The 22,735-nt window shown below is 43.0% G+C and overlaps 2 protein-coding genes across 8 annotated transcripts; one reads left to right on the forward strand and one right to left on the reverse strand.

The window, feature by feature from the left end:
* Positions 1-76: 76 nt before the first annotated feature.
* LOC114768378 (fms related receptor tyrosine kinase 3) lies at positions 77-10,132 on the reverse strand. Its single transcript, XM_028960627.1, has 24 exons — positions 9,020-10,132; positions 8,715-8,800; positions 7,949-8,115; positions 7,735-7,853; positions 6,926-7,052; positions 6,689-6,825; positions 6,421-6,536; positions 6,208-6,343; positions 5,420-5,597; positions 5,251-5,348; positions 5,065-5,170; positions 4,645-4,841; positions 4,423-4,511; positions 4,208-4,340; positions 3,879-3,983; positions 3,429-3,539; positions 2,456-2,612; positions 2,277-2,380; positions 2,074-2,198; positions 1,847-1,966; positions 1,651-1,762; positions 1,372-1,471; positions 1,170-1,278; positions 77-1,037 (listed from the first exon to the last, which is right to left on the reverse strand). The coding sequence occupies exons 1-24, from the start codon at positions 9,054-9,056 to the stop codon at positions 918-920; spliced, it is 2,889 nt and encodes a 962-aa protein (XP_028816460.1). The 5' UTR covers positions 9,057-10,132; the 3' UTR covers positions 77-917.
* Positions 9,486-22,735, forward strand: pan3 (poly(A) specific ribonuclease subunit PAN3). 7 transcript variants are annotated; one of them, XM_028960653.1, is made up of 19 exons: positions 9,500-9,590; positions 9,727-10,103; positions 11,148-11,269; positions 11,368-11,440; positions 11,522-11,592; positions 11,707-11,851; positions 13,964-14,190; positions 14,331-14,435; positions 14,834-14,891; positions 15,090-15,251; positions 15,500-15,616; positions 15,775-15,876; positions 17,569-17,737; positions 19,079-19,166; positions 19,361-19,500; positions 19,596-19,725; positions 21,079-21,143; positions 21,964-22,102; positions 22,224-22,735. In XM_028960653.1, the coding sequence occupies exons 2-19, from the start codon at positions 9,785-9,787 to the stop codon at positions 22,362-22,364; spliced, it is 2,373 nt and encodes a 790-aa protein (XP_028816486.1). In that variant the 5' UTR covers positions 9,500-9,590; positions 9,727-9,784; the 3' UTR covers positions 22,365-22,735. The 7 variants fall into 7 exon arrangements, with proteins under 7 accessions (XP_028816501.1, XP_028816486.1, XP_028816481.1 ...); XM_028960648.1 differs by having other exon boundaries at positions 11,368-11,592; XM_028960639.1 differs by having other exon boundaries at positions 11,522-11,851; positions 17,572-17,737.

Here is a 22,735-nt window from a genome sequence, read left to right on the forward strand (position 1 = left end):
CACGTTACTCTGGCGCCCCCTACCGCCCGCGGTATAAAACAGCAGCGCAGCGAGGAAGAAACCGGCTACAAAAACCTGCGGTTAATTTCGAACTTTATTGGAAAAAAGAAGAAGTTAAATTAGATGGTATTAGTCAACCACTTCCTCTTACATATGACATAATTCATACAAATTGTCTGCAATTAAAGAAAGTTTAAAATACCTACGTTTTCTGTCAGATGGTTAGCATTTTACACATATAGAAAATAGACTTAATACATAATTATATTGAATTGAATTATCTGAATACAACTCTTTCAACAAAAACAGACCAATTACAGTAATGCTTCTTTCTTATAAAATAAAAACATATGCATAATAAAACCTTTTTATACGATGATGATGATGTCAATCTTCTACCCTTACATTATATTAAAACCAGTTGTGATCTATTCAGTCACAGCCATATGGCACTGATAAAAGCTTCTGAAATATACATATGAACTGCAATGCATATTATATGTAAAAATTACATGATGCAAGCATTACAATATAATGTTATATGGTTATTAAATACAACATTAAAGGTAGCAGTAAGTATATGTAATGCTAATCATGATAATAAGGAGAAATCCCTGTCAACCAGTGGATTAATACATTCAATGTATCATGCTTGGGTGGCCGTTGCGGTGCCATATCTTCGTTTTATCTGATCTGCCCCATTATCCTCACGTTTACCTAATAATCCAAATCTGCCTTCTAAATCTACATTTAAATTCCCATTTTTCCCGACTCCCTTGTTGCTCATATGATGTGTTACGTGCTGAGTTAATAGATCTGTGGCCCATTTGTTTCCTTAATAAATATCTTGCAATTGTGCCTTGTGCATCTACTTAGTTTTGACAGATGGGTCTGGGAGCTTTATGAAATCTTATATTTTATATTTCAGATCTGTGAAGTGAGTAATTTTGGTATATTTGTTCTCCTTTTGGACGTTCTGCATCTGTTTCTGGCAACTGCAATGGCATGTTCTGGTTGTCTTTTGTTCCTTCAGCATTCTATAAAATGACAGAACAATATAAGCATAATGGGCCTGACAACAAAGAACAAAATATCCTGCCCAAAACCGGACAAAATTAAACAGTATGTTCATTTGGAGGTAGGACATCAACGAAAAATATAAGGTTTACCACTTCATCTTCCACAGCTTCCATCTCCTTTTCAATGAACAGCCCCAGTTTGTGGAAACTTGGCCGCTCCAGTGGATTAAGGGCCCAACACTGACGCATCATCTTATACCTGGAGAATGACATGCAGGTAAGACCAACAGTGGCTCAGTGACTGCACTGGGGGTTTCAGCAGCTCTGTTTATTTACATTCGGGGCTTCTTACGTTGACTCCTTGGCGTAGAATGGCTGCTCCATCTGAAACCCACGTTGGATCAAACTGTAAAAGTGGTTGTCCACTTTCATACCAGGGTACGGAGTCACACCTGTGGAGAGTGTTCGCATGAGAATAAAGTATTGTTTTGTCATATTGTTACATGGCCCCTGCCATTGTGCATCATAATAGAATCCAGCAGACCATGTGAAGTCAACTAGACATATAAATTGGAATCAATAAAGGGAAGTGCTGAGAGTTGCTTTACTGGCGTTATACAAGATGACACACCCAGAGAGAAGATCTCCCAAAGAAGAATGCCATATGCCCATATGTCACTCTCCATTGTATACATTCCATTAAAAATGCTCTCTGGAGCCATCCATTTTACTGGCAGTCGAACCTGAAAATGAAAGAAAGGTCTTTAAAGCACAGCACAAGGTTAAGGTGATGGTTCTGAAAGCGAATTTACCTACAAAGCACCTACATTTCCTCTCACAACATAGTTAGAATCGTTCTCAATGTCACGGGCAAGGCCAAAGTCCCCAATCTTTGCCAGTCCCTGTGCTACCAGAATGTTCCGGGCTGCAAGGTCTCGATGGATGCACTGAGGGGAAGTAGAGACGTACCATTCAGCTTGTCTTACAATATCCAGGATGTGGAAGTCATAAAAAAAAAAGCTCATTAGGCATACTATTCAGCTGAGGATCTCACATTCTTAGATGATAGGAACTCCATGCCCTTGGCCACCTGATAAGAGAAGCCGAGCAGGTCATAATAGGTCAGCACCCCATGGTCCACTTCTGGCAGGTCATCCAAATCCTCACAGAGCCACTGAGCTGAAAAAAAAAGCCCTTCAGATGAGCCGGGCAAGTCTGAAATACCAGCATTGCCACATGCTTCTAGACCAGACTTACGTTCAGAAGAATCCGTGCAGACAGAGTTCAGGCCGAGGAGAGTTTCGTCATCTTGGTTTTTTGCTGGAAACATGGGCACATACGAACTGTCGGGAGAATTGGTGCTGCGGAGAGGAATTTGTTTTATTCCCTTTGCTGCCAGAACTAATACGCCGTGTCCACGTGTCCACGCCACCAACCTGCTCTTCAGCTTAGCTTGGTAGTTGTTGTACAGGCTACTGAACTGTTCCTTTGTGAAGGCATCGCTCACAGATTTGTTGAATGTCAACCTGTTGGTTTTCAGGTAATTCAGGAGGTCCCCGTGACAGCAGTATTGGAAGATCAAATAGACGGGCCCTGTGAGTGACAAAGTCACATTATCTCCGTCAGGCTCAGTATCAGCTTTAGGATGATGCTAATGCTCATGTAAAAAAGACTTTGGTGAGCAAGTTTTATTTTATGTTCCTTCAAGTGCATCTCCTAGCTTTTCAAGTCAAAAGTTTTGACACACCCACTCATCAGATATTGGGGATGCCGACATGAGTTTGTGTGTTTTTCATCTCATGAAGCTGGTTATGATGATCAGTATACCCCTACTTTGATGGTGGGCAGCAGTGTGTGGGGAGGATTGCTTTGCTCGAACCGCCAACCTTCTGATTATGGGTCCGTTTCCATGACCGCTCGGCCAACCACTGCCCCTAGGTGTGACTGGTGGTCAAGGAAGGACCCGCTGTAGCAGTTGCTGGGAGATGACTGGCAAAAATGCTTTAATTTCAGGTAAAGTGGAAGATGTTCAATGAAACCTTGATGAAAGTGGAGGTGAAGTAGTTGTCATTGTAAAACACTGCAGCACAGCACACACAACGAAATGTGTCCTCCACTTTTAACCATCACCCTTGGCGAGCCGTGGGCAGCCATGACAGTATGTGGGAACGGTGCTTTGCTCAGTGGCACCTTCGTGGAGTTATGAAAATACACCTTTCCCTGCCATTACAGGCACCAATAAAGTTGTATTTCTTGTCCATATAAAATAATCTCACCATACCACTTTAAAACATTTTTTGTTAGAATGTTGCATTGTTTACTATGTTCAGTCTAGCACAACAAATTTGTTTTAAGTGACATTTTAATGTTATTCATGCACATTCCCGTTCACACTGCTGTTGAGAATACCTGACTCCGTACAGGCGCCCAGCAGATTCACAATGTTCATATGGCGTCCGATATATGTCAGCATCTTCAGCTCCGACATCAAGGCTTCCTTCTCCTCTGCACAGTGCTTGTCTGCATAGTAAAGTGAGAATAAGTAGTACATACATTTGTACCAGCCAGTGAACTTTTATCATAATGGAGTCTTCCAAAATTGTAATATTAATTTGGGAACCTGAAATTTTAAATATTAAAAATACTCCATAATACTCCAATTTAGTACCTAACCAGAACAGAAAAAACAGATTGCTGTGATCATTATGGTCGGAGATTTACATACTTTACATTTAATTACATTACTGATGTCATCCTCAAAGATGGGTATCAACAAAATATGTTTATCTGGTTGTCATTAAATCTTGTTAAAATGGAAGGTCAGTTTTGGTCTTGATATCCTGAGACAACATCACCCACCTTTCAGCATTTTTACTGCTACCTGCACAGAGACACTGGGTTTGGTGATCCCATAGGCTTTGGCCTGTATCACTTTACCAAAGGCCCCAGAGCCCAGCTCATTACCTTTGGGCAAATAAAAAAAAAAAAATCTGTCAGTTGGCAATAAATTCCATCATATTACTGAGTGTTACCTAATATGACCACATGGAGCAGAGCTTTCCCATTATGTGTAATTATTTCTAAAAGCCTATCACAAGGGAAAATGCTAAGTCCTATTTGTGTCTCTGATATAATAGCAGCTATTCTGAATTTGAATGGGAGTCTGAATGTATAAGTGAAATTGTTACCAAGTTCCAGGTTTTCTCGAGGAAACTCCAAATTCTTATCATACTTGAAGTCTTTAAAGTCAATGTAGACATAGTCATTATCCGAGGTTCCAACCATCTGAATGACCATGAACTGGCTCAGATCCCGCGATTTCTGAAGGAGGAAGACGTGTTGGTTGTGCGTAGTTGGAACAGTCAACAGTTGAATTATGTTTCGTGAAATGAAGTTACAATACCTTTTTCCTACAAGTGTGTTTCAGCAGAAATACAACTGCCAGAATGCATGTGAGTAAGCCTGGCACCAGTGTATACAGGTAGTTATGGTCTGGATGTGAAATTAGAAAAATAACACACATGGCTGTGCTATAATTCTGTACTTGCTGCTGTCCATATTTACATCAGGGAGGGAGACAACTACAAATTGGCTCAGGCGGTGATCTGGCTGTGGCACAACTCACTTGTATTTGCCATGGGATTCTGCATCAAAATCTTCTCACTGCAGTGGAGGCCTGCTTCATTCTCAAGGCAGCATCTGACAAGATGGTCCATGCCCTTCTGAGGCAGTGAGCTGTTTATCCTGTAGTGACAAAACTGTTCTGAATCTGAAAACTGTGAGACAGACCTCATCAGTGTCCAGGAAGAACTCTTCAGGCATCTGCAGGAGATAAACAAATATACAAAATCACATACGATGCAGATATAATGCAGATATAACGGTGGTGTAAGTAAATGTACTACAGTATTTCAGTAAGTTTAATGTATTTCACATCACTGGTCCTCTAATTTTGGGTGATCCAATCACAAAATGTCAAATGTTTGAGGATATAAAACAAAAAAATGTCGTACTGGCAGCATACATCACAAAACAGCAAACGCACCCTGCATTTGATGGGCAGATTGTCCAAGTTAGGTTCCATGGGCTTGGGCTGCTGGTTCTGCAGAGGACGTACTGGTTTAGCAGGTTAATGTCAAAACGTGGCTTTTCTGCAACAGGAAGGGCTACAGTCAAACCTACGAAAAACTCGCACTTAACTGAGTATAAATTCGCCAAAATCTCCACTCACCCATCATACAAAAGGACACGGTCTTTGTGACCGAAGTGTCACCGTTGTCTAAGTGCATGTGATATACTCCTGGGTCGGGATCACAAAGCCTAAAAATGCTGGTGAAGAAAGGAAAAAATGTCCATTAAAACCAGCAGGACAAGGAGTGTGGAACCAGTCATGCACCTACCTATTTCCCAGGAGAGGCTGCGTTCCTTGGCATTTTATTTTTGTTCCATTCGGAGTTATCCAGTGGCACTTGGCCCGGGGGTGAGACCGTACCGTGGCCACGCAGCAGTGGCCGCTCTTCTTCGCATCCAGGGTTTCATTGGCCCCGCTCAGCTCTACAATGTCAATAAATCCCTTCTCTGTGGAGAAACATTCACACGAGTAAAGGAACAGGTGGCATGAAGTGAAGTGATTGTCACATGTGATATACAGCAGCACAGCACACAGTGCACACAGTGAAATTTGTCCTCTGCATTTATCCCATCACCCTGAGTGAACAGTGGGCAGCCATGACCGGCGCCCGGGGAGCAGTGTGTGGGGACGGCGCTTTGCTCAGTGGCACCTCAGTGGCACCTTGGCGGATCGGGCGGATCGGATCGGGCAACCTTCTGATTACGGGGCCGCTTCCTTAACCGCTAGGCCACCAGATGTCCAGCTGCTCGCTGACAAAAATATTACAGGGTCGCTGCAATTTTGAGCAGATATTGTTTTAGCTCCTCAATCAGACTATAAAAAGCGGTGATTAATAAAGCAAGGAAGCTGGGTATAGTGGAAGTACACTGTACTGTACTTCCATTTTATTTCAGAAAATAATAATAATAATATCCTTCACATTTGTTGCTTTCAATTTTTAATTTTTTGATGATCTGAAACAGTTAAATGTGACTAACACAGAAAAGAAGTAAGAAACCACTGTATGTGGCACAAAATATGAAGATGCATGGGAATCTTATGAACTGTGAAACATACCAACAACCTGAACATGCACTGAAACTTCATGGCGGTCAGATCTGCAGGTGTATTCGCCACTATTGTTTACTTCGGCACGGGCCACAAACAAATATTTGATATGTATGTTGTAAATCTGGTCCACCACACTGTCCATCTACAAAGAAAAAAATTATAAGAAGATGTATTTAGAACACTTTAACACGTTATGATTACAAATTCTTTAGAATATACCTTGGAATTATTGAAAAACCAGTGAAAATCCGCCGGTAATGATGTCCTGCAGCGTAGTAGGAGACTTTGGTTTGTACTCAGTGTGACAGGAGGACGATTATGCCTTGTTGAAAGGTCTGGAAAGACAAGGAAAGATTATAGTGGCATTATGATGGTTTAGATTATTATGGTTACATGTGTTATGTAATCGTATTTATGTGCAATTTTTTTAACATAGTTTATTCTGAGAATTAGTGGTATAGGTCTTTAAGGATGAGAAGCTATTTACCAAGGTCATGAAGAAGTGAGCATTCTTCTCCATATTTGTTAGAAGCACAACACGTGATTGTTGTTTCTGCATATGTAAAGCTGCTCAACCTGCTTTCTGCAATCCGGTTATTTTTTTCAGTGATTGTTCTTATTTTCCTTCATCAGAGAAAACATGACATAACGTCCAGCGAATCAACAAACTTAATCACAAACAATTCGAATGTCTGAATTGTAAAGCATCATTGAATCAGCTTACTTAGACTTGTGCATATCAGTGTACCACGTGAGCAGGGGGGCAGGGTCACCCTCAGAAATGCATCGGAAGAACAGTCCATAGCCTGGTTCCCCATTCACAATGCTAAGACGTGGTTTTGAAGGGCTACCTAAAAAAAAAATAAAAATCACATATCGAAACACTGTTCTCAACACAATACACACCATCAAAGCCCCAGACAGGTGAAGTGAATGACATATCTTCTCATAGTGGCATCTATCATGTGATGAGATATACATGGCAGCAAGTACACGGTCGGTGACAAGAACCAGACTGTCACGGCTGAATACACTGGGCAAGATCAGTACTCTTGCTGTCCACTGAAAATGTGGGGTTGTCTGGTGACCTGGGTGCATGTCCATAATTTACCTGGGATAAGTAGAGGAGGCAGTGTGATGAGCTACGTTCCGATGGAAAACCTTGGCCTCTGTAGCACCTGCCTTAGATTATTGCAGACTGTCCTATATTTAAACCTGACCATGTAAGATATGCATGTAAACGTAGTCCACACCTCGCAACCCACAGAACACAAAGGATCAGTTGCATTAACACTAAGTGATTTTAATGTTAATGCTAATCTGTGTAAGTTTTAAATGCTTTTTAACAAAAAGGTGCTTCACAGGAATTACACCCCCTACATTCAGGCCAGTGGTGCTGCATCAAGGACATGATGAAATCAATGTAGTTTCTAATTTATAACATAACTCTAACACAAATACAACGTAACTTTTGACTAGTATTTAACTAATCCTCGCACTTAAGTGTTACACAGTTGTATGTTTGGAACTGACTCTTTGCCACATTGATGGTGATGTTTGCTTTGTAGGTCGCAGTGCCATTGCTGCAGAGCAGGTTGTATGTGCCGCCATCATTTTCCGTTGCATCAGAGAGGAATGTCACAGTCAAACCCCTGAAAGCAGAAAACAGTGAGAGCAGCTCTTATCACACACTGTACTACACTGTTCCAGCAAGTTCTCTCATCAAAACACATAGGCACATCCATACCAGTACTGAACGCTCTCATTTCCAGGATTTCTTTTTGTCCAGTGCCAAGAACAGACATTTCTCGATATGTTCTGAACAGAAATGGTGACCGTCTGCTCAGCTTCAACATCCAGTATAAAGTCAGGGGAGCTTTGCAGATGGTCCTCATTCAAAAAGCATCTGATCTCCTATGATTTAAAAATACTTCATTAACAATTATTAAATAATTAACAAGAAAAAATTTAAAATGGCCCCAAAACATTTCCTTTTTTTTGCAACCATCCCACAATTTTGTTTTATTTGATAGTTTTAAGGGCACTCTACGTCTTAGAACAGAAAACACATTCCCCACATTAGCGCGGCCAGCTTGTGCATCTTCTGTGGTAAAAGAAACAAGTACAAGTGTCTGAGAAAGTGCTGTCACTTTCTTCCAGTTAAATACAACTATTAAGCAGTATTATTGACTGCCTGCATGAATGTTGGAGAACCTGTCCCCTGTGCTAAGACATTTTTTAAAGACAATTATAATGAATTACCTGCTATAGTTATTCAGATGAACAATTACACAGTCATGTAATATATAGATGCGCTTAAAGCTAACCCGTGTCTGACATGCAAGACGCACATCTGTACTCAGTGTGATATTACTGAGTGTGAAGAATATAAATTCCACTTCTGCGGAGAATAAACTACATGTATGTGCAATGATTAAAGGTTTTGAAGAGCCTAAAACATGACCTTCATTTGCATGAATAAACGTACATAACATAGTTATGTAGATTACTACCTTCTGAAGAGATGAACAAAAATTCCCAGGATGTTCTCCATCTTTTGCTCCCTTTCCTTTGCTTATTTGCATAAGCAATACAGCTACTGACAAAACACATAAAGATAAATACACACACACACACACACACACACAAATATACATATTAGTTTCATATAAACAACTTTCTGCTTCATTCAACTTCAGAAATAAAATTTAGTATTGCTGGTAATCATTCACGAAAAACACAATTTATAATAATAATAATAATTATTATTATCTCCTATTTATTTGTTTGCATTTTATGTGAAATGCATGTCACTTACCTATAATAAAGCACGTTTCCTGTACGATTCCGAACATCGCTGTGACTGTTGATGGCTAGAACATCACTGCCAGCACTGGGCTGCAGACAGCACCGCACTCGGGTGCTTTCGGGAGTGACGTGTGACACGCAAATAATCGCAAATTAGGAACAGGAAGTTGTCAAATTGAAATGTTTGGCCGTTTCCGTATTTGTAATTGAATAAAATATGCATGGTTTTAAGTTGTAGATCACAATGGGTAGTCTATATTCTATTACAAAATTATATTATTTACGTGACACTGTGCAATATAAAATTGTCCTCTTTTATTTGAATGCGTGTGTTTTTATTATTATAAATCTTATTATCACTATATATAGATATTATGCTATAAACCTCACGACGGCTGCGCACTGGCGGCCGAACAGGAGCCGCGGCTCCCGGGGCCCGCAGCTGAAATGAAGGGACGGCCGCCCGTTACCCACAATGCACAGCAAGTGACGACGGGAGCGGAGAACAACGGCGGCGTGATCCAGCCTCGGCGAGGCCCGCTACATGGACCGCGGCCCCCGTTCCGCAGCGGCTGCGCGACGTGAGTGGCCCCGGCGGCGGAGCACGCGTCATTCTTCGCTGGGATTCGCTTTGGGCTGCTGATTCTTTTTAATTTTTTCTTTTATTTTCTTTTGTTTTGGTGTTTTTTTTTTTTTTTTCGGTGGGGGGGCTAGCAGGCTGCCCAGGTCCCTCTATGTTTGAGTGTCTTCCGGCGGCGGCGGCGGCGGCGGTGCCATGAACAGTGGACTCCCAGCCTCAGCTGCTCCGCTCGGGGGGGTCGGAATCCCAAACGTGCCGAAGGTGAAGTTCTGCCGGTATTACGCGAAGGACAAGACGTGCTTTTATGGAGACGAGTGTCAGTTCCTGCACGAGGACCCGTCCATGGCGAGCCTGTCTTTGCACGGGGGCAGCAGCCCCGTCCCTTTATCCATGGCCGCGGGAGGCGTCGCGCCAGCGGGATACGGACTCGGCGGAGGCGCGGCGCCCAGCGGGCCGAAAAAGAGCGAGCCCCTGGCGCCCGCCGGAGCGCCTCTGGACGGACAGCTGTTGACCAGTAAGTGTTGCGCCGCGCCGCGGCTGTTGTGAAGGCCTCGCCGGGGCGGCGCCCAAATCCAGGCCGGGGACTCGGCGAGGCCCGGTCCGCCCCGGAACGTAAACACGCGCCGCCCCGCAGGCGGTCCGGTCCGGCGCGGCCGCCGTGGCGGCGGGTCTGACGGGCGTGAGCGTCGCCGGTCGCCTGCGAGCTCCGGCGTTGCGCGGGACGACGCTGTCGCGTCTACCGAGCTGAAAGTCCGCGTTGTTTTTCGTGTTACGCACAACTCGGGGTCGCTTCCTGTGTTGTTGTTTTTTTTTTTTCATTTTTATTTTTATGTATTTTTATTTGAACGGGACGCTGTGCAACACCGCGGGGTGTCGCTTGCGGCGGTTTTTGTTGCGATCGCGTTGGCACGTGCTTGTTGTTTTTGTGTTTTAGGCGATAAACAGCTTTTCGTCCCCGAAGGAGCCGACGCGGTGACGTGTGTCGCGGGGACGCGCTCTGATTGGCCGAGAGCTTGTTGTGCCCGCGCTCGCCGGCAGGGTAAACACGATGCGGCGTGTACGCGATGCAGCTGCCGTCCTTCTTTTTACACTTTACAGCGTTACGTTTCCGGTATTATCCAGAGCGACTTCCAATCAGTAGTGACAGGGACATTCTCCCCCCCCTCCTGGAGACACTTAGGGATAAGTGTCTTGCTCAGGGACACGATGGTAGTAAGTGGGGTGTCTTCTGGTTCATAGGAAAGTGTGATACCCATTTACGGCATTTATCAGACGCCCTTATCCAGAGCGACTTACAATCAGTAGTTACAGGGACAGTCCCCCTGGAGCAACTTAGGGTTAAGTGTCTTGCTCAGGGACACAATGGTAGTAAGTGGGATTCGAACCCGGGTCTTCTGGTTCATAGGCGAGTGTGTTACCCGCTGGGCTACTACCACCCTGAAAGGGACCGTTCTCAGCCGTAAACAGTGTTTAAAAACGTCGTGTTGTTGTAGGGGCGGCTGTATGGAGGGGGTACAGGCCTGCTAAACATCTTTTCCTCTGCCCCTCTTGCGAACAGTCCCTGGGATGGAGGGCGGGACCCTGACTGATGCCAATTTGACCAACTCTTACTTCAGCAGCAGCTTTATTGGGGTCAATGGGTTTGGGAGTCCTGCAGAGTCCAAATATTCTATGATGCAGGTACGTTTTCAGCATTATTCATGTTTCACTGCATTTGGTTGTAGTTTTTTTTTTTTGTTCCGCAATGATATGATGTGTCATGTTTTTTTCTTTATCAGAGAATGACCACCAGCAGTAGTTCCCCAAGCCTCCTTAATGACGGTGCCAAGAACTTCAGCCATGGTGCCCATGGTGAGACCATCTCATTAGGCGCTGACCGTTTGGCTCGACCTCTGCCGCCTTCACTGTCTTCCTCCTCTGTGCTCTCTTCAGACCCGGTGAACTCATCTACTTCATCCCTGTTCAGCGACTTCGCGGCTCTGAGCATATCACAACGGCGAAAGGTGAGCACTCGGCCATTCAAAAAAAAAAACCCCATTGTCTTTTGCTACAAAGCGGGTGTGTCCAAGTTCCCTGCTGCTTTGTTCAGGTGTTCCCGTCTTTTTGGTTCTTCACAGGCCCCAAACCCGGCAGCAAGTGAGTTCATCCCAAAAGCGGCCCCGCGAATGGCATCCATGTCTCAGGCGCCTGTCCAGTCATTCCCTTCCCCCCTCTTCGCTCACCCTGGCATGAGTGGCTCCACTGCGGCGGCCCTGGCACCAGGTGGGTAGATCAGGTTGACCCGAGGAACAGCTCTGTCGGTGACCTTTGAACCAATGTCCCTGTCAGAGCATAATCCAATTCCTGCAGCCCGAAGTGGCAAACCGATTTGTTGTCATATTACAAGCTTCACATACAAGTTGTTTTACATTAACAGCATTTGTCAGACACCCCTTAACCAGAGTGACTTTCACGCAGTAGTGCCACCCCTGTCTTGCCACAGTGACAGAAATTAGTGGCAGTAAAAATTCTCAAAACTGAGCGGGCAAATGACCTAGCCCTTTCTTCCTTATACGCAATTTAGTCATGGTTTTCATTGGAGTTACTGACCGCTCTCACGCGCCCACCGTTCTTGGTCTGAACAATATGAAGCTGTCCATGTCCGTGTCCGTCTTTCTACATCTTCTCCTGAAACCAGAAGTTCACAGACACCTCGGAACCCCCTCCCCTCCTTTATTAGTTCCACAAGTGGGAAACTTACATGGTAGAAAGAGGACCGTACAACATAAGAGCAGTGACAAGACTATGCAAACAGTATAATATAAAAAGGACACTATATAAATAAATAAATATGTATACATGTTTGTTGATTGTCAGGAAAAAAGATAATTTTATAGAGTTTTAAAATTTGTTCTTTGTATTGCGTGTTTTGGGTGTCCTTCCAGCGCCTTCTCACAATAGCTTGCTGGAATTTTGACTGAACTGGTTTGTAGGCCTTTTTGCTTGCACTTGCCTTTTCAGTTCTGCCTTTTGTCCTTTTGTTGATTTTGTTATGGCCAAACGGCACTCTTGTCCAAAAATGTTGATTTTTGTGTACTTGTTAACTGTAGAATTGTGTGAACACAAACAAGGAATTTGATTCCAGACGATGGTGTCTCATGCACGACAGTATAAACAACCAAAATATCCTATAAAGGCTACAATCTTATATATCGAAAATATAAAGATCGTAGAAATAATACCACATGTGTACATTAAGTACAGTTGCTGTGTGTGTGTGTGTGTGTGTGTTCAGCTGTTTGGGGAAAGACATTGTTGACTATCGGCTGGTCCTGGTCTGCAGTGTCCTATATCGTCTGCCAGAGGACAGCAGGTCCAAAATCTGTCCACAGTGTGAGGGATCTGGGATGATTTTCCCTGCCCTTTTCCTGGTTCTTGAGAGGGACAGGTGCTGGGTGGAGGACAGTGGGACACTGATGGTCTTTTCTGCAGGCTGCACAGTGCACAAGTCTGTTCCTGTGCTGTTTAGTTGCTGCTCCATACCAGACTGTGGTCAAGGAGCACAGGACAGACTCAGTGTAGAACTGGATGAGCAGTCCTCCTGAGGAAGACTGGACGTCTTCGGTTGTCTCAGGAAGTAGGTCCTCTGCTGGGTTGACCAACATCTCCTCCGTCCTTACTTGCCGCTTCCTGTTTGTCAGGAAGCTGGTGACCTATTGAGATTGGAGGTGGTTATATTAGGCACTATGGTGTTAAAAGGCCACAAACAGGTTCCTGGTAAAAGATGTTGCAGGTGATGGTGAAAGTGAAGTGATTGTCATTGTGAAACACAAACCGTGTCCTCTGCTTTTGACCATCACCGTTGGTGAGCAGTGGGCAGCCATGAAAGGCGCCCAGGCAGCAGTGTGTGGAGATGCTACTGGCATCCTTCTGATTACGGGTCCATTTCCTTACACGCCAGGCCAACCGCTGCCCATATAATGCAGCCTATATTCAATGCATCATCCACTGACCGGTAGCTGTCTGACCACTTGATCTGCACATTTCACGCCAAATCACATTCATGTATTATTGTTTGAATGGACGTGGGACCAATTGCACTTAGGACGAACCAGACTTACGAAGGTCCATAAATATCTTCCTGATTTCTTGGTTTATTTTCTCAGTGTTTAAAAATGTGTGTCTCCTTTTAATGCAAATGTTGTCGAGGAACCCATGAGAAGCTTCTAAAGCATTTTGGTGATCTGAAACCGTAGTATATTTTAACTCAATACTTTAATCGAAGGATTCTGAAAGCAACAATTTGCAACCATTTTCCATGATATGTTTTACATCTTAGTTAACAGTGGGGACGGCACGGACATACGTTGCATTTTTTTTTTTTTTCCATCATAGGAATGTCACTGTCTGCTGGATCCTCGCCTCTACACTCACCCAAAATCACACCCCATACCTCACCTGCTCCACGGCGGCGCAGCCACACCCCCAACCCAAATCCTGCCAATTACATGGCTCCCACCAGTGCTTCAGACCCAGGGGGAGCTCACATTATCCAAAAGGAGACTGTGGGCGGAACTACCTACTTCTACACAGACAACACGCCGGCACCTATGGCTGGAATGGTAGGGTTTGTTGTTTTTTTTTTTTTGTTTTTGAATGAGTAATTCTGTATTTTTTTTTTTTTTTTTTTTTGCTCCTGTAAAATGATTTGATTCTTTCAGTGAATGATTTTTCCTTCTCTTTCCACATTTCACCCATGCAGGTATTTCCTACCTACCACATCTACCCACCCACGGCACCTCATGTGGCGTACATGCAGCCCAAAGCCAATGCCCCGTCCTTCTTCATGACCGATGAACTCAGACAGGTTAGCTGTCATAACCTCATAGCCAGAATTGTTATTGTTCCAGTTTGAGAAAATGGTTGTAGCTGCTCATCGGCTTTACAGGAATCTTTCGCAGAAGAATTAGTTAGCAATCCTGAGAATGCAGACATTTGAGATCAGTTGTGTATAATAAAACGGTACTGCATGAGTGTGTTGATCCTAATGTGAGCTTGTACAGATTTTAATGGAGGGCTTTCAGTCAGTAGTACAGACTCCTCCATGTCCCTATAGTACTTAATCAAATTTACATTACATCATATCAGTGAAAAGTCCCCACTCCTGTCCCAGAGAATCTTGGCTCAATTTTCTCATTTCATTTGAAATGTGGAGCCAGTTTTTTTATAACACTTTTTTTTTTTTTTTTTTTTTTTTCCCCCCAGGAATTAATCAACAGGCATTTGATAACAATGGCACAGATCGATCATTCTGAGAATCCAGGTAAAATATCACACTTTACTGCCAGTCAAACCCCAAGACCACGTTTTCTGCATTAAACTAGGCTGCTGTTAAAAGCGTACTTCAGGGGCCCAGAGGCCTGCCGGCATATTGATAGCCGCGCTGTTTTTGCATTTGTTGTGTACATGCGTTGAGCACAGCAGATTCTGCAAATGTTTGAATGGTCCTGGTCTTTTCTAGATGTACCTTCTGAGGTGGACAGCTACCACAGCCTCTTCCCCCTGGAGCCTCTTCCCCCTCCAAACCGCCTCCAGAAAACAAGCAATTTCAGTTACATCACTGCTTGTTACAAGGCAGTGAACAGCAAAGACGACCTGCCTTACTGTCTGAGGAGGATACATGGTGAGCTGAGATACATGGTACCTGTAGAAATGAAGAAAACCACTCTGGCTACATACACTTGCACTATTGATTGTTTAAAGAAGTGTTTTGCCCGCCAAAGAGTCTTTACTCCGGCCCTAACTTAATTAGGCTCGGGTGTTACTTAATGGCTTAAATAATGAGTGTGGATGTTCCTCCAGGACCAGGGTTGGGGAAACACTGGTCAAAACATCAATGGCTTGATGTGCAACTAACTGCGTTGTTTGTAGGTTTCAGGCTGGTTAACACCAAGTGCATGATGTTGGTGGACATGTGGAAGAAGATCCAGCATTCCAATGCAGTCACACTCAGAGAGGTCTTCACCACCAAGGCTTTTGGAGACCACTGTAAGGATACCTTCCGGCCTTGACTGGTTTATTAAGACCTAGCAACTTTCTATGTATTTGTTTATACCTTTTCATCCTCTCTTTATCTCTCTCCGCTGTCTAATTTTATGTTTTTTTTTTTTGTTTTTTTTTTTTCTTACCCCCGTTTCACCCTCTAGCTCTGGTCTTCTCCTACGACTATCATGCTGGAGCAGAGACCATGTTTAGTAGGCACTTCAATGACCCAACGGCTGACTCTTACTTTACCAAGAGGAAGTGGGGTGAGTTGGATTGTCAATGTCACTTAACAATGTCACACACCACCTCGGCACAGTGACACAAAGTGAAAGAACACAACAGGAGTAAAGAGCAAACATGTTTCTCAAAAACCGAACAAGGGCCAAAAAGTTGCAACACTTTAGGTTAATATACCAAATGTATAAGTCTATGTTATTTCTTTTAATGATTCAAAATTGGATTAGAAATTATTCGTAGTGAGTCCACAGCACAGGAACTAGAGGAAGCAAAAATCCCTTCTGTGCAGAGTGAAACACCGTTCTGGCCAAAGTGACAATTAGGCAATGTTGTCACAGGAAGAGAGGGTCTTTTATAAATGAATAAAATATATATATATATATATATATACACACACACACACACACACACACACACACACACACACACACACACACACACACACACACACACACACACACACATATATATATTTTTTTTTTTTTTTTTTTTTTTTTAAACTGCCCTGAACTTTTTTTTCCCATTTTCTTTTTCAGTAGGTACGGAAAGTATTCAGACCCACTTAAATGTTCACTCTTTATTATATTGCAGCCATATTTCAGTTAATTTTTTCCTTGTTAATGTACACACAGCACCCCATATTAACAGAAAAACACAGAATTGTTATCTGTTTTTCTTTGTTATAAATCTGCAAAAATGGCATCACATTTTTTCTGACCCTTTGCTCAGTATTTAGTAGAAGCACCCTTTTGATATAATATAGGCATGGGTAAGCAAACTCAATGCGAGCTTTTCATGTCTTGCACTGAGGAGAGGCTTGCATCGGGCATCTCTGGAGCTCAGTAACATTGGTCACTGTATTCTTCTTTACCTCTGTCACTAAGGCTCTTCTCCCCCAATAGCTCAGTTTGGCCGGATGGCTAGCTCTAGGAAGGGTTCTGGTTGTCCCAAACATCTTCCATTTAAGGATTATGGATGCCACTGTGTTCTTAGGAACCTTAAGTGCAGCAGAAGTTTTTTTTGTAACCTTGGCCAGATCTGTGCCTTGCCACAATTCTGTCTCTGAGCTCTTCAGGCAGTTCCTTTTGACCTCATTATTCTCATCTCTGACATGCATTTCGAGCTGGAAGGTCTTATATAGACAGGGGTGTGGCTTTCTAATCAAGTCCTATCAGTATAATCAAGTGAAGGTGTAGAACCATCTCAAGGATGACCAGAAGAAATGGACAGCACCTGAATAAAATATATGAGTGTCGCAGCAAGGGTTCTGAATACCATGCAATATTTCAAGTGTCAACAATACTGTGTTTTTCTGTCAATGTGGGGTGCCATGTGTACATTTTTAGCAAATAACAATGTAACAAAGAGTGTAAAATTTACAGAACTCTGAATACTTTCCATACCCACTCTGCATATGCTGCTTTTCTCCTCTAAATAATTTATGTAAATTAAAGTGTCTGCTTTATACCTGTTCCTTCCATGTCACTCCTAGGCTCTAAAAGCACCTAACTGCTTTCCTAAAACATGTCTTCTCTCTAATATTATTTGGCGCACCTTTTTAACTTCCTTTTCCTTCATCAGATAATGCAAACTGTTTTAGAGGGTTGTAACCGGTGCAGCATGGAGCCACGCACATATACTATTTGTGTGTCACAACAGTGCACCTGTTGTATCCTGTGGAGCTAACCAGGCCTGTGTGTGAACGTGTGTGTCCCAAGCAGGCCAGCACGAGCCCCCTCCTCCGCGGCAGCATGCTGGACTGCTCCCCGAATCTCTCATCTGGGCCTACATCGTCCAGCTGAGCTCAGCGCTGCGCACCATTCATACGGCAGGCCTGGCCTGCAGGGTCATGGACCCCAGCAAGATCCTCATCACTGGAAAGACCCGGTACTAAAGTAGCACAACACTCGGCCATTCTAAAATGTGTGCATAAGAGGACTATGGACTAGCCAAGGTTTCTCATGACCCTTTATAATATTGCAAAATATAATAAAATATGAGAGTGACATCACAGAAATTGCTAACGCTGATTGGTCTTTTCTTATGGACCTAAGCACCACAATCATCTCTCTATCTGTGTCTGATTATATAAAATATACAACTAGCAGATGCCCTTGTCCAGGGAGACTTACAATGTGCTTTCAGGTTAAAGAACAAAGTTCTGCATCACTAGGACTCCAACATTTGAATACAATCAATCACTTTACATTTTACATTTACATTTACATTACTTTATGCACTCTGTTGTAGTTGTTCTTACATAAATCAGATTACAAGAAAAAGTTTACAAGTTAGTCTAAGAGGTATGTCTTATGCTTCCGCTTGAAAATACTCATTGTACTACCTAAGACAGAGAAGAGTCTATATTAGTGTCTTCCTCGTACCTTCAGCAGTGGAGGGATCAGGCAAGCAGTACTGGAGGGTCAGAGAATGCAAGATATAATAAGGGCTGTGAGGTTGGATGGTGCTACTCCATGTTTGGCTTTGTAGGCCAGCATTTTGAACCTGATGCGTGCAGCTACTGGGAGCCAGTGGAGGGAACGTAGCAGAGGGGCGGTGTGGGAGAACTTGGGAAGGTTAAAGATCAGTCGTGCTGCTGCATTTTGTATTAGTTGTAGAGGTCGGATAGTGGTAGACCAGCTGGAAGGGAGTTACAGTTCTTCCAGTCGTGAAATTACTAGGGACTGAACAAGTATCTGGGTGTCTTGTGCTGATCGGTAATGGCAGATCTGTCTGATATTGTAGAGATAGAATCTACATGAATGGGGAAAAAATGGTGAAGTGAGCAGAGAAGGAACGTTGGTTGTCTTTAGTTACCCCAAGGTATTGTGTAGTTGCACAAGGAGAGGTCTGCTCTCTTGAGCCCCCCCATGACTGCGCAGTCACATACACAAACTGATGCACTGTGTGTTCTGGCACCTTTTTATTGGACCTTTTTTAACCAACTTGAGCTACTGTTGAATTGGACAACCTAGGCCAGCCTATACTCTCCTAATGTATCAGTGTATCAGGACAAGGTATTTACTTATTTTTATAAGATGATTAATGATAGTTTACTTGTCAGTGGTTATGGTGTTCTGTCTGCCTAGTGAATACTATCTAGTCTATCAGCTTTTTTGCATCCTTCATTTTGACTTCCAACGCTTGTCTTTAATCTTCGTGTACCTGTCTCTGTATACTTACTTTAAAATTCCCTAACTAAAATGTCATTTTTCAATCTCTTTGTAGGTTACGGGTGAACTGTGTAGGCGTTTTTGATGTCTTAACGTTTGACAACAGCCAGACCAACCACCTGGCCCTCATGCCGCAGTACCAGGTGAAAACAGGCCGGCACCCTGTCCTTGGTATCTTTGTTAAAATGCTCTTTTGCTTTAAAATATTTTATGCCTGAATGGGCATGGATAAATGATAAATGATTTTTTTTTGGGGGGGTGGTGGATGATTGAAATTGAGCTGTTGGACGTGTGATTTTGACCTCTCCAACCTCTATTGCATGGTTTGGTCCCACAGCAAGCTGACCTCATCTCCCTTGGAAAGGTGGTGCTGGCGTTGGCCTGTAATTCTCTGGCTGGGATCCAGCGTGAGAACCTGCAGAAGGCCATGGAGCTGGTGTCTATCAACTACTCGTCTGACCTCAAGAATCTCATTCTGTGAGTCTCGTTCAAAACATCCCTGTGTGAGACACTTCTGATGCCAGTCTACTTGATGGCACATATTAATACGCCATCTGTGTGTTCCTTTTAAGGTACCTGCTGACTGAGCAGAGTCGCCTACGCAGTGTGAATGACATCATGCCCATGATCGGTGCTCGATTCTACACCCAGCTGGATGCGTCGCAGATGAGGAATGATGTTATTGAGGAGGATTTGGCCAAGGTACAGTTTGTCGGGACACTTGAACAAGCGCAGCGAGGGTCAGTGTAGTTTCCTTATTGTGTTATGAACATAGGGCACAAATTGGCAAATTTGAGCGAAACTACACATGTGGCAACCATGCACGAAAAGAGTGCACGTGTTCAAGTGTGAAACAAAGGTCACCAGCGAGTAAGTAGAGTGCTAGAGAAATCACTGTCTAAGCCTTATCAGGGCTCTTAGTTTGTATACTTGATATTCTATAGAAATCGAACGAGAATTGCTGGTGTCTTCCCATTGTAAGTCGCTTTGGATAAAAGCGTCTGCCAAATAAAGTAAAGTAAAGTAAAGGAAATATGGGGAAAGCTTGACCAAGACTTGAGCTTCACGTTCCCAGAAAACAAGGCTGACCGCGATATGCGGAACAAGACAGATCGTGACTTTAATGTCCATGCTCTCAGATTGATCTCATCCACTTTTCAGACGCCCTTATCCAGAGCGACTTGCAATCAGTAGTTACAGGGACAGTCCCCCCCTGTAGACGGGGGGGACTAAGTGTCTTGCTCAGGGAAACAATGCTAGTAAGTGGGTTTTGAACCTGGGTCTTCTGGTTCATAGGCGGGCGTGTTACCCACAAGGCTACTACCAACAAAATCACCAAACCACCCATGTGCAGTATAATCACAAGTAGTACGATAAATAAGAAACATGTGAGTCTGCTCGGGCTTTTGTGCTTGATTCACACTGATGATAAAATATGAACGCCTTCACACAGGAAGGACAGGATGGACAAACCTTTTTTTTTTTTATGAACATAGGTGTCAAACCACTTCACTATATTTACCATATGTAAAACACTTCATTCATACCTGATGCTTATCAGTGGTTGTTATGGTGTCATAAAGGAGTCATTAAAATTTCTTTAACTTATGTATGCATTTCTGCTGTGGATGAAGATATGGAGCTGTGCATGTGCAGTTTTGAACTGGGATTGTTGGGTTAGCCTCCGGTCTCCTGGTAATGCTGACCTGGAAATGTGGGTAAAGACGGGATGGACCGATAAAATCTAAGGAATGATTTCATGGTGCAGCTGCTTATCTCGAACCACCATTTGATCTTGTACAAACCACATGTGGTTTCATCTGTGCCTTGATGGTCTTTGCAACCATAAATGTACAATGAGAGAACATGGTTCTGTGTAATGTTTTTAAGATGGGAAATTTTTTTATAGTGGACTAGAGCTCTTTTGATTATGATTTTAACTTTTTAAAAATTTTTTATTAACTTTTTTTTTTTTAAATTTTGTGCATTAACCAAAAAAAATAATTGTATTATAAATTGTTTCTCCTTTTACTGTAAATGTATTTTGGCATATAGGAGGTCCAGAATGGACGTCTGTTTCGCCTTCTGGCTAAACTGGGAACCATCAATGAGCGACCAGAGTAAGTACAGTGTTTTTAAATGAATTGCCATATTCCTGCCCAGGGTGTTTGCTTTTCTTCATGAGAGACAACTCGCTTGTTTCGCAGTACTTTTACTGCAGAATACTGTTTGAGAGAGAAGTCACTGATAATCACTGATGCCTGTCCTGCGCAACCCTGGCATAAATAGAAAAAGCACAATATAGTTCAGAAAGGTAGCTTTGCTATCAGGGCACTGCAACATTTCGTCTGTTTTATTTCCCCTTGCAAATAAACTATTTTCAATTTCAAATCAAGCCATTGAAAACAACCACTGTCATCTCGTTGCATTAGATTATTTGAATGGGCACATATATCACATTACTGTCATTTTTGTAAATTGTTTGAGAAAGCTAAAAATAGAAATTGCGCAGCTCCATGTGTTTTCTTTTAAATGTATTTTACAGAGTGCGGTTTAACCTTGATACTATTTGCATGTATATTGTATTCATATTTTATAGTTTTCATGTATCTCAGTTAAAACAAAAAAAGCTTTAAAGTGAGTGTCTTATTAAAGACCTGCCGTATTGTGTTGTATTAATGCATTATGTTGAGCTACATGTTGAACATGCAGTGGAATTGACTCAGAAAAAAAAATTTGGCCAGGTATGCCTTGTTCATTACTTTTGTGAAAATGTGAACATTTCACACACCAGGAACTTGAACCTGCCTCTCCAGTTAGCATCGATTCAAATCTGGATGGAGGATTTTTTTTTTTTTTTTTTTTTTTTCAGAATGTGGTTCTGTGCTGTTAATAATCACTGCATGCTGTAGATTTTATTCTTTTGTTTTTGCTCTGAAGGTTCCAGAAGGACCCAACATGGTCAGAAACAGGTGACCGCTACCTGCTGAAGCTCTTCCGAGATCACCTGTTTCATCAGGTGACTGAGGCTGGGATGCCGTGGATTGACCTGAGCCACATTGTGGCATGTCTCAACAAGGTAAGAGCTGTAGCCCCTTAACCATTGAGGAGTCTGATGTGTTAAACCAATGAATGTCCATTTATCCGTTATCTAGTGTGTATTATGCGTGAACGCCATTGTGTGCCGTCTGTGCGTCTAGCTGGATGCGGGTGTACCAGAGAAGATCAGCCTGGTTTCTCGGGATGAGAAGAGTGTGCTGGTGGTGACCTACTCAGACCTGAAGCGCTGTTTCGACAGCACCTTCCAGGAGCTGCTCGCTGCTGCCAACGGATCGCTGTAGCGCTACGTCTGGGTTCAGGGTGGGACTGCCTGACTCCGAGCACATTGCACTACAGCTAAGGACGAGTCACAGGATGATGATGATGTCACAGCCAGGCGCAAAATAATGATCTCAGAGCCAGCGGCAGAACTGGCCGCTGAACTCTGTCAGATACACTGTCCTGTTCGGAAGGAAGTTGTTTTTCTAAAGCTTATTTTTTTAGTTTTCATAACCCCACAGCTGCAAAAATATGGACAACTGGAAGCTGTGATGATGATTTTTTTAGACTTGGGGGAACAAACAACATTTGGAAAAAGAAGAAAAATCTACAAAAAAAAAAAAAATCCTGCATTTATTTTAAATTTGTGGGTTTTTATTTTTTTCCTCTGGAG

The sequence above is a fragment of the Denticeps clupeoides genome, chromosome 2 (assembly GCF_900700375.1).
Source record: "Denticeps clupeoides chromosome 2, fDenClu1.1, whole genome shotgun sequence".
Lineage (NCBI taxonomy): Eukaryota > Metazoa > Chordata > Actinopteri > Clupeiformes > Denticipitidae > Denticeps > Denticeps clupeoides.

Excerpts from the sequence above, each read along its gene's own strand:
- pan3 (XM_028960639.1), top strand. The coding sequence starts at position 9,785 with ATGAACAGTGGACTCCCAGCCTCAGCTGCTCCGCTCGGGGGGGTCGGA. Across the intron at positions 11,852-13,963 it reads TGCGGCGGCCCTGGCACCAG|GAATGTCACTGTCTGCTGGA; the intron begins GTGGGTAGATCA and ends TTTCCATCATAG. Across the intron at positions 14,191-14,330 it reads CGGCACCTATGGCTGGAATG|GTATTTCCTACCTACCACAT; the intron begins GTAGGGTTTGTT and ends TCACCCATGCAG.
- LOC114768378 (XM_028960627.1), bottom strand. The coding sequence starts at position 9,056 with ATGTTCGGAATCGTACAGGAAACGTGCTTTATTATAG. Across the intron at positions 4,341-4,422 it reads AACACACTTGTAGGAAAAAG|AAATCGCGGGATCTGAGCCA; the intron begins GTATTGTAACTT and ends TTCCTCCTTCAG. Across the intron at positions 2,381-2,455 it reads CAAGCTAAGCTGAAGAGCAG|CACCAATTCTCCCGACAGTT; the intron begins GTTGGTGGCGTG and ends TCCTCTCCGCAG.